Genomic DNA, 10,195 nt, shown 5'->3' on the forward strand with positions numbered 1-10,195 from the left:
AATAGTTGTGAGGGTTTAATCTCGTGAATTGACGTAACTGCTGAATTAGTTACTAATCCCGTTTGTGTGTGCATTGTTATTTAAATTAGGTTAGAAGGCTAATCAGTAAAGCTTATACTCTGCTCGTAAATCTGCAAGTGAGTCATTCCCCTTTTATAAATTCTTTTCTCACAGTTTGTGAGTCATTCTCTTTTTATCAAACTGTTTTACAAAACTTCAAGTTATTTTTAAAGTTATAGTTACAGTGATTAAGTCTATGTAATCACCAAGTTACAGCCGGTATGTGGGGTTTTGTATACATTACTTATTTCCCATCACACTTGGACAAACGGGTGGCCAAGGGGTGATCTGACCATAGTCACAGACACCATTGGACAAAAGGGCTAGCCAATGGATGGTCAAGTGACAAATACTGTGGGTAGTTGGTTTGATATCAGAAACATTGTAATTCCCCTTAATAATGTAGATTATAACAAATGTGTCGTTTTCAGTAAACTGAATGATTCACTCAGTATTTCCCCGCTGACAAAACCTTTTTCAAACATGTTTCAGGTGATCTGGTATGAGCAAAGAAAAGTGCCGTGGAGCACTCCTAGCTTAGAAAAGTGGCTCAATGTAAATAAATAAATGAACATGTTTTGAAAATAAAGATTTCCCTGAGAAATCACATTATTGTAAATTTCGGGAATTTATCCCTAAGTTATGAAACGGGCAGTTTGAATTATTAAAAGATCCTGTTTTAAAAAGACTTCCGCTGTCGCCTAAATTAAATACCACGGGATTCCTGTCCCGCGGCTCCTGAAACGGGTCAAACCGGGTCGGGGGCCGTGACAGATGGTCAAAGCGAACGAACCATCCAAACACTTGAAGACATGCTGCGAGCATGTGTGATCGATTTTGGGAAATGGTGGGAGAAACACTTGCCGTTGATCGAGTTCTCCTACAACAACAATTACCACACTAGCATCCAGGCAGCTCCATTTGAAGCGTTGTACGGCCGGAAATGTCATTCTCCTCTTTGTTGGGCAGAGGTGGGAGATAGCCAGATCACAGGTTCTGAACTTGTACTTGAAACTTCGGAAAAGATTGTCCAGATTAGAAATCGTATGGCGGCAGTGCGTGATCGATAGAAAAGCTATGCTGATAAGTGTAGGAAACCCTTGGAGTTTGCTGTAGGCGATCGCGTTATGTTGAAAGTCTCGCCCTGGAAGGGTGTGTGCGCTTTGGGAAGCGCGGCAAGCTTAATCCACGTTATGTTGGGCCATTCAAAATCCTGGAGCGAATCGGTAAAGTGGCTTACAAACTCGAGTTACCTGCTGAGTTGGGTAACGTTCATGATGTATTCCTTGTTTCACAATTAAAGAAGTGTTTGTCCGATGAAACACTTGTTGTACCACTTCAAGAACTAAAATCAACAACAAATTGCAGTTTGTCGAGGAACCAATCGAAATGATGGATCGGGAAGTCAAGGTCCGTAAGCATAGTCGAATCCCGATCGTGAGAGTTCGTTGGAACTCAAGACGTGGACCGGAGTTCATGTGGGAGCGCGAAGATCAGATGAAGCTTAAGTACCCTCACTTATTCCTAACTGACCAATCTAAATCTGATGTAACTGGTGAATTTTGGGACGAAATTCCCTTCAAGTTGAGGATGATGTGGCACCTGCGGAAAATCCACAGTCATCCTGATTTGACATCGTGCGGCTGGGGGATTACTTGTCAAATTTCGGGACGAAATTTCTTTCAAGTTGGGGATGATGTGACAACTCGAGATTTCAAGGCCTTTCTTTTACGCATTACATGTTCCACAATTCATTTGATGATGCTGTTTTTACTTGCGCATATTGTTAGAATGATTAATGTATAGTTACATTTGAATGTTGCATGAAAACTTGTATCTTGGGTAATGTTATATTTATGTTTAACCTCAACGACGAAGGATGATCCTTCGTCACTCTCACTCCTCGGCGAAGAGTAGAACTTCGTCGCATCCCATCTTTGACGAAGGTGGATTGTTCTTCACCCTATCATATGACGAAGAATGATTCTTCGTCGGCCCAAATCAGTTCACCTAGTTGAACATATACACGCACATAATTCACGAAATCTATTAGATTGCAAACCCTAGCTCTCCCTCTCTCTCAAACGATTGACGGCAGACTTCATCCATCATTGCAAAACTTTCTAATCGTAAAATATCACTGGTTAATCTTGTCTCAAGGTTAATACAGTATTTTCGTTCATTGGAATATTATTCAATACGTGATTTCGTGTAAGGATGATCTTGGTGTGAGTATCTATAGTTAACCTAGAGGTATGCTTGATAATTATCAATGGTCTAGAACTGCTGCACATAAACTATTGATGATTAGAGAGTGAACATTGATTATTATTGTTTGGATGTAACATGGAAACTAGGGTTTCGTTCATAGGATTGTACGTCTAGAATATGTGATTGATCATGATTTGAAACTATGGTTGAACTGTTGATGATTGTTCATAAGATTGTACTTCTCTTATATCAAATGCAGATTAGACTGGATGGGACCTGTTCCTGATGGATAGATACTCAATCGGACAGATAGACACCTTTTTCCGATCGGATGAGCTTCAATTTCACGGACGGGCTTCTATCCGGACAGATGGGCCTTGATTGGTCCGGATGGGTTATTTTTGGACCGGATGAAGCTGGTCGGTGCTATTCACAGCGACTAACAACTTCAGTTTTTCACAAAATTAACCACGAATTACCTTAAATTTTGTTATGAAACTTTAGAGGATTGTTAAAAATATACTTTCGCATAATATATCAAACATTCAGTCGATTTTAACCATGAAATCTCCGTAAATCTGAGTTTTAAAGTTGAAAAAGTTAAGAAAATGAGTAGATGAAGAAATATGACGAATTTGACAAATTTCAACTCCGAATCTGATGAAATCACTCGAATTCTTGTATCTCTAATTCGTGAAATCGATCTCCCGCTCTGATACCACTTGTGTGTGCATTTTCAGATCGAATTCGTAATTCCGATGATTGTGAAGAACACGTATCACGTGCGGAATCCGTGTACGTGTGTGGATCAGACACAAGAACGTAATATAATAATGATTCTATTGATGATCTAACAATTACCACACCTTGAATCACCTTGTGTAGAACTTTCTCTCTCTAGATCTCCAAAGTGAGCCAAAGTCTAAAAGTTCTAAGGTTCTAAAATGAATAAGACATGCTCCTATTTATAGGGTTCCACTAAGGATGGACTCCTTATAACTAGTGAACACCCATTCGTCTGAATGGCCTCTTCCATTCATCCGAATGGACTATCTCCTATATTTAACAATACTAAACCTTATCTTGATCATTTTCCGGCTACGATACGTGATTGACGGAAGTAATAGACATATGCACTCACATACAATATATCACGAGACGACTGATAAACTAACGGTAAACGAGTATCCTATTATAAATCGCCACCCCCAACGCATCACCTGGGTAAATGACTAGTACAGTTAAATACATATGAATGCATTGATAGCTCATTCATACAATCTTCATTCAATATGTTATGCCAATACGAAACTCAAAAAAAGCAATTATCATAATGTTATTATCCCTTATTCTCAAAAATTAGAAAAGTAGATTATCCAAATTATGACTCATATTAACTAATAATAATCCATATTAGTAATATAACCGATGACACTTCTAACTTTCAGTTTTGTTCTAAGGCAATCCCACTTGAATTGAAGGTAAGACGCCTCTAATTTTCATTTATGTCGCTTTAAAGCAATTAATGTCATTTTGAACAAGATAAAAAGCGGTCAGTCGTTTATGGATAGAGTGAGATTGTATTTCGCAACCAAAATAAAACTTAAAAGTGTCATTAGTCACACTGCTTTGTGAATCATCATTTATAAGTGATAGTGTTAATTATTAAAATCCAAGTTGCCTAAATAATTTAATAAAAAATTTTAGCACCACATAGAATAATTTTTTTTTTTTTTTGAAAGGTACCACATAGAATAAATAACAACACACATTTGGCGACATGTTTATGTATTTTGCCGTAGCTTAGAAGTAAAAGCTAGGACTGCACACAAATACCGCAACACCGAGCACAAACATGACAAAATCCTCAACCGTGACTCCATACCACCCAAACAATTGGATCTACACCACCATGTGTCCGCCACCACACGATGGCGAAATAGCAACTTTGGTACTGGTTATGAAAACTAGACTATTTCCATCCTAGGCAATTGTACCAATCCACATAAATTACTTTGACTCTTTCACAGTTTTGGACAACAATGCAATTGCAATACACAATGCCTAATAAGTGCAAGCAAGTCCTCAATTCCCAAACTTACTTCCTCTACACATCCGCATTTGATTTCACTTGCATCGATGAAGCGCCTTTTCTGGTGATGGTAGGAATTGATCATTTAATTTTGCGCCATCGTGCACAACAAATACCCTCTATAAAACCCATGATCCTTTGAAGTTGATCCACACCATTGTCGATCAAACTCATTCAAAGTTCTTAGTTTTGTTGATTAATGGATGGTTCACTTTCTTCTGGAAGTTTAGTGATCTTGGCTTTGATGGTGGTGGCATTTGTCAGTGTCCCACTTCATGTTGAGGCTCGGGCTTTCTTTGTGTTTGGGGACTCGCTAGTCGACAATGGCAACAATGACTTCTTAGTCACCACTGCCAGAGCCGACTCGCCACCCTATGGCATTGACTATCCCACTCATCGCCCCACTGGCCGCTTCTCAAATGGCCTTAACATCCCAGACTTGATCAGTTGCGTTTTCTCATTATCAAAAACTCTTTAAATATAATTAACGGTTTGACTTTATGTTACACCTTTTATAAAAAAAAAACTACAACATGAATAGTCTTTACATATGTGTGTATTTTATTTTTCTTTCTTGTATATATATATATTTTTTTTTTGTTATTTTTATGAAAAATGTCCATGTTGTGTATAGTTTTTATGATAAATACATTGCAATTTTTAGATCCGTTGGCATTAAATTTTATTTTATTTTTCTAAAGGTGAACATATGGGATTGGAGTCCCCATTGCCATACCTGAATCCATTGCTAAAAGGAGACAAGCTTCTAAATGGTGCCAACTTTGCTTCTGCTGGAATTGGAATCCTTAATGACACCGGAGTTCAATTTGTATGTCCCCATACGCCTTTAGTCGTTTATTTAATGCATAAAAGGTAATATGCTATCTTTCTATAGCTTCATGATCTAATGTATCCTTTCAACAAGAGGAAGGTTTCCCGAATTACACTATTCAAAAATTTGTTTGTGTTAATGACATCAATCCTATTCTAGTTACATTTGATACTGATATCGTACGTATAACTCAAAATCGACTCATTTAACCCATATATTAAAATAAGTTAAACAGGTTTGACGAGTTGGACGTAAACAAGTTGACATGTAGTAAATGGGTGTGATTAAGTTGAAAACGGGTTGATGGTTTTAATAAAAGGGTTAAACAAGTCAATCATATGAATATATAATTTTTATTTATTTATTTTAGTTTTAAACATATGTTTAACTCATGTTAAACAGGTCTACTCGAATACTATCTATATGTAAAATGAGATAAAAATAATGATTATTTTGAATGATTTTCTAACAGCAAAATCAAGTTACTAGACTAATGCATAAACGGCCAATGACCCTTTGGTGGAGTGGTGGAAAGGACTTGGGTCATGTGAGTGGTCTCAGGTTCGATCCCTACCTCCATCAAAGGTGAGGCATTGGGGTTATTCCAAACCCAAGGATGGCTAGGACTCCGGTTCAAGCCTGAGGGAACCCGAGTTTTCTATTACGACGCATTTACTCCAGCGGGTCGCTCTGTCACAACTGACGGTCGATTTGTGTGAAGGGTGCAACTCCTGTCAAGTGGCAGGGGGTCGGAAATTTTCTCGAGTAAAGCTATGTCCCATTTCTACCAAGGTGTGGGCTCCGTTAAGACAACATAGTCCTTAGAACAGAAATGGGGCGGGCCTGGGTTACACCTTAAAAAAAAAAAAAAAAAAAAAAAAAAAAAAGAAAAGACTAATGCATAAACGATGGAGAAAAAAGGAAAAAAAAAAACATAAAACGACAAGCCACTCTCACACTAGGGTTACACTTATTATTGGGTCAAGGTACTCTTTATTGGCTAGGCTCCAAACAAGTCTAGTTTATCCACCTACACACTATTGCCGCTATTTGTATTCCAATAACTAATTTAGTAAATATGATTGCAAATAATTGTTTAAATAATAATCTTTTAAGATTGATGAAACAATATGGCAATGACCTACCTAATGTCCATTAAAATTGCTATTTATACTCCTTAATAATCATGAATTAAGTTGTGTTCTGATAAACGCGTTTATATCGGACAGTTGAATATAATACGGATATGGGAACAGTTAGAGTATCTTGAACAATACCAAGTTCGACTTGGAGACATCATTGGAGCAGATCAAGCTCGTCAAGTAGTCAATGAAGGGATGGTACTCATATCCCTTGGTGGAAACGACTTTGTTAACAACTACTATTTGGTTCCTTTCTCTGCAAGATCACGTCAATTTGCTCTCCCAGATTATGTTCGCTATCTAGTTTCTGAATACAGAAACATTCTTTCGGTAATTCTTTTTCGTTTATGTAAGCATTTGCATTCTACACATTAGCCACTTAACGAGTGTGTGACTCAAAGGAGTCATCTTTCGATGTACAATGTTAAGTGTCCTTAACATTTCAAAATAATAATAATAATAATAATAATAATAATAATAATAATAATAATAATAATAATAATAATAATAATAATAATAATCACATATTTATATTTTTATAATTACACGATAATTTATATTAGACAATCCGATTTAAGAACGTGAAAATGACATAGGTAGTGTGATTATTGAGATATATACTTATAAGTAATACAAAAATATCATATTGAAAAATCAACTATAACATATTTGCTTTATGAAATAATATCTATGGAGCATGGCTTTTAATGGACTATGGTGGATCACGTACAATAGCAATAATTAAAGGTGTATAGCGGTTGGTGGGGTGGTCTAAAATTGGCTACGTTTCTTCATGTGGATATTAATGCTATTGTGTACATATCATCAATCTTTTCCTTTCATAGCTTGACTAAATTACTAGTCACTAACTAATATAACAAATGAAGTACCTCATTTTGATAAAGTAATGAGTCTAAGTTTTGTATTATCAGCAAACTTCTAATATATAAATTATAGCAGTGGCGACCAGTGGCAAAGCTTGAAAATTTCCACGGGTGGTCAGAAGTTACCGGACCTAAAAGTATATACCCAATTTTTTTTATAAAACCGTGGGGTCAAAAACGTATATACCTAAAAAAATTTATACGAAACGTACATAGATAACACTACTGAGCGAAAAGTTCGGGTAGTCGGACGCCCCTCCTCCAGGCCCCTTCATAGCTTCGCCCCTGGTGGCAACTTCGGATTTGTTTCTAATGGGGGCAATAAGAAGATATAACCAAACTTTTAAATGGACGATTGAGATTTTTGTTAAAAAACAAAACTATTTTTCTTTTCATAGGCGGCTACGCCCCCTTGCTTTATATGTAGGCCCTTGATTATTAGGGACTTTTCCGTTGCATATATTGAGCATCATAGTTTTTTTTAAATAACATACTATAGGGCCATTAATATATGTACACTTGAATCATGTTTATTCTTTCAAAAATGTAGAAAATGTATGATGTCGGAGCTAGGAGGGTATTGGTAATGGGGACGGGGCCGATGGGGTGCGTGCCAGCAGAGTTGGCACAACATAGTAGGGCCGGCGAATGCTCAGTAGAATTGCAACGAGCATCCGACCTGTTTAACCCGCAACTTAACGATATGTTGAAAAGTCTCAATGATGAAAAGGGAGATCAAGTTTTCGTGGCCGCTAATACGATGAAAATGCACATGGATTACATATCAAATCCTCAAGCTTACGGTAAAAGATCTTCTTCTATCTTTCAAAAAAATATATTTTACCAAGTATTGACGTGCTTACGATCTTTTTAGTTTTTTGCTTTTATTTGAGTTCTCTTCTGTATGTATAGGGTCTGTATGGGTCCTTGTTAGTGTGGAAATGGTAATAAGTTAGCTTCTGGTTACACATCTAACACAACCACATACATATTTGGATCAAACATACATAGGAATTTCCTGACTGAGTGTAAGAAGTGTTATGGACTGTCGCTCTCGTTATTTTAGTGATTAAATTTCGGTAGGTGAAAAAAATTAATGATAAAGATTTAAATTTAAAATGGTTTCAAAAGAAAACCCCACTAACTTTTTAATATAAGTTCCACCAATTATATAAACATAATTAACTGTTATTATTAATTTTATTATTTAAAAAAAGAGTCAAATAAAATTAAGATTTTTTTTTTTTTTTTTGAATTTAAGTGTGTGTATACACACACGCCGTGTTTTTTTAATGTTGTTACGGTAGAGGGTATAACCCTCGGGGACTTGTGCGGTGAGTAGAGTCACCGAATCGGTGACTATACCATGTGTTTGAAGGAGCGCGGTGACCAAGAGAGAGGGTGTCGAAATTGGTGACCTTTCATCGAATTGGATTGAGTGTGATTGAGAGGAGAGGAGATAGGAGAGACCAATCAAGTTTTTTTATTTATTTTTTTTTAATCGAGGGGTGTTTGACCATACCTAGTGATTGAGTGTAAAAACGAGGAGTAGAATGGGAGTTGACATGACATAATATTATTGGGTAGGATTTCACTCAAACACCCTAGGGTGATTGACTATACCCTCCACCCTTACAGTGTGTATGATTCGTTTATACACCTAAAATAATCTCATTCTAGGTATTAATATTTATGCTCATGTGTTATAACAAGTAACTCAACCTTGGTCACCGGTTAGAAACTTACAAGTAACTCAACCTTGCATAAGTTGAGGTACAAGTGGCTTTTTTTTTTTTTTTTTTTTTTTGATAAAATTCGACCATATTTGGGACAAATTAAAAAAATAAAATAAAAAAAATCCTAAACAAGGGTTCACTTGTAACTGTATTGTCATCACATGTGAACATCTTGTTTCTCATTTAGTTTGTTTTTTACTTTATTGTGTAAACATTAGACTACTCTAATTTAAAAAGCTATGCATTTGGAAATAGCAAGCTATACTGTACATCAAACTACAAATTAGGGTCATTAAAGATGGATCCAGAAATTTTCGTTAGTGGACGACGAAAATGGATTGATTAAGAAGCGAGTTAGATACAAATACGTGGTTAATAACCATAAAAGAAGGTAATTTTGAAAAACACCAAGAAATTCAACAACGATCATTTTATCAATCTTGCAGGATTTATAACATCAAAAGTAGCATGTTGTGGACAAGGTCCATACAATGGACTCGGATTATGCACCCCTATGTCAAATTTGTGTCAAAACAGAGACGTCTATGCATTTTGGGACGCTTTCCACCCTTCAGAGAGGGCGAATAGAATCATTGTGCAACAAATGATCGATGGCACTCAAAACTACATGAGTCCGATGAACCTCAGCACCATCTTGGCCATAGATTCCAAGTTTTGATCCCCTTGTATTTAGCTTTGCTCAGTGATGGTCATTCCTAGGTTGTATTTTATGTATTATGTTTAAAGCAAGTATTGTGTGCTTTTTTATGTTTTAAACTTGCATGAATTATTGTTTAAGGTGTAAGGATAATGTGAATAAAGCAAGGGAAGTTTCCCAGGTTTCTTGAAAATATGATGAGTTAAAGTTGTGTACTTATAAGTCATCGCCTCTTGCGCAAATGCCCATTTATCAGGCAAGGCAAGGTAATTGCGTCTTACATCAAGGCAATTGCGTTTTAACCCTCCAAGTGATGGTTCAAGCGCAAATTCCGGCGAGATTACTAGATTATGGAGAGTTTTCGGCCGAATTCTCTAAATCACGGTAAGATTTCTGGTATATTTCTACTTTTATCTAACTAAAAGTACTTTTCTACACTAATATTTTAGAACTTTTGCTACTAAATAGATGATATTAAATGTTATATAATAACTTTTGTTTATTTATTTATTTTATTTTTGAAGAATAGTATTAATTTTCTAATACATAAAATATGTTAAATTTTTTTCGTTGTGCGTTT

General features: G+C 36.1%; 1 protein-coding gene across 1 annotated transcript; it reads left to right on the top strand.

Moving 5' to 3' along the window:
- The first annotated feature begins 4,404 nt into the window (after positions 1-4,404).
- On the top strand, positions 4,405-9,808 carry LOC110908423 (GDSL esterase/lipase At5g33370). The gene is made up of 5 exons (XM_022153362.2): positions 4,405-4,809; positions 5,065-5,192; positions 6,425-6,667; positions 7,772-8,024; positions 9,404-9,808. Exons 1-5 carry the CDS (start codon positions 4,563-4,565, stop codon positions 9,634-9,636), a joined length of 1,104 nt encoding a protein of 367 aa, XP_022009054.1. The 5' UTR covers positions 4,405-4,562; the 3' UTR covers positions 9,637-9,808.
- Positions 9,809-10,195: the final 387 nt, after the last annotated feature.

The sequence above is a fragment of the Helianthus annuus genome, chromosome 14 (genome assembly GCF_002127325.2).
Source record: "Helianthus annuus cultivar XRQ/B chromosome 14, HanXRQr2.0-SUNRISE, whole genome shotgun sequence".
NCBI classification, from domain to species: Eukaryota; Viridiplantae; Streptophyta; class Magnoliopsida; order Asterales; family Asteraceae; genus Helianthus; species Helianthus annuus.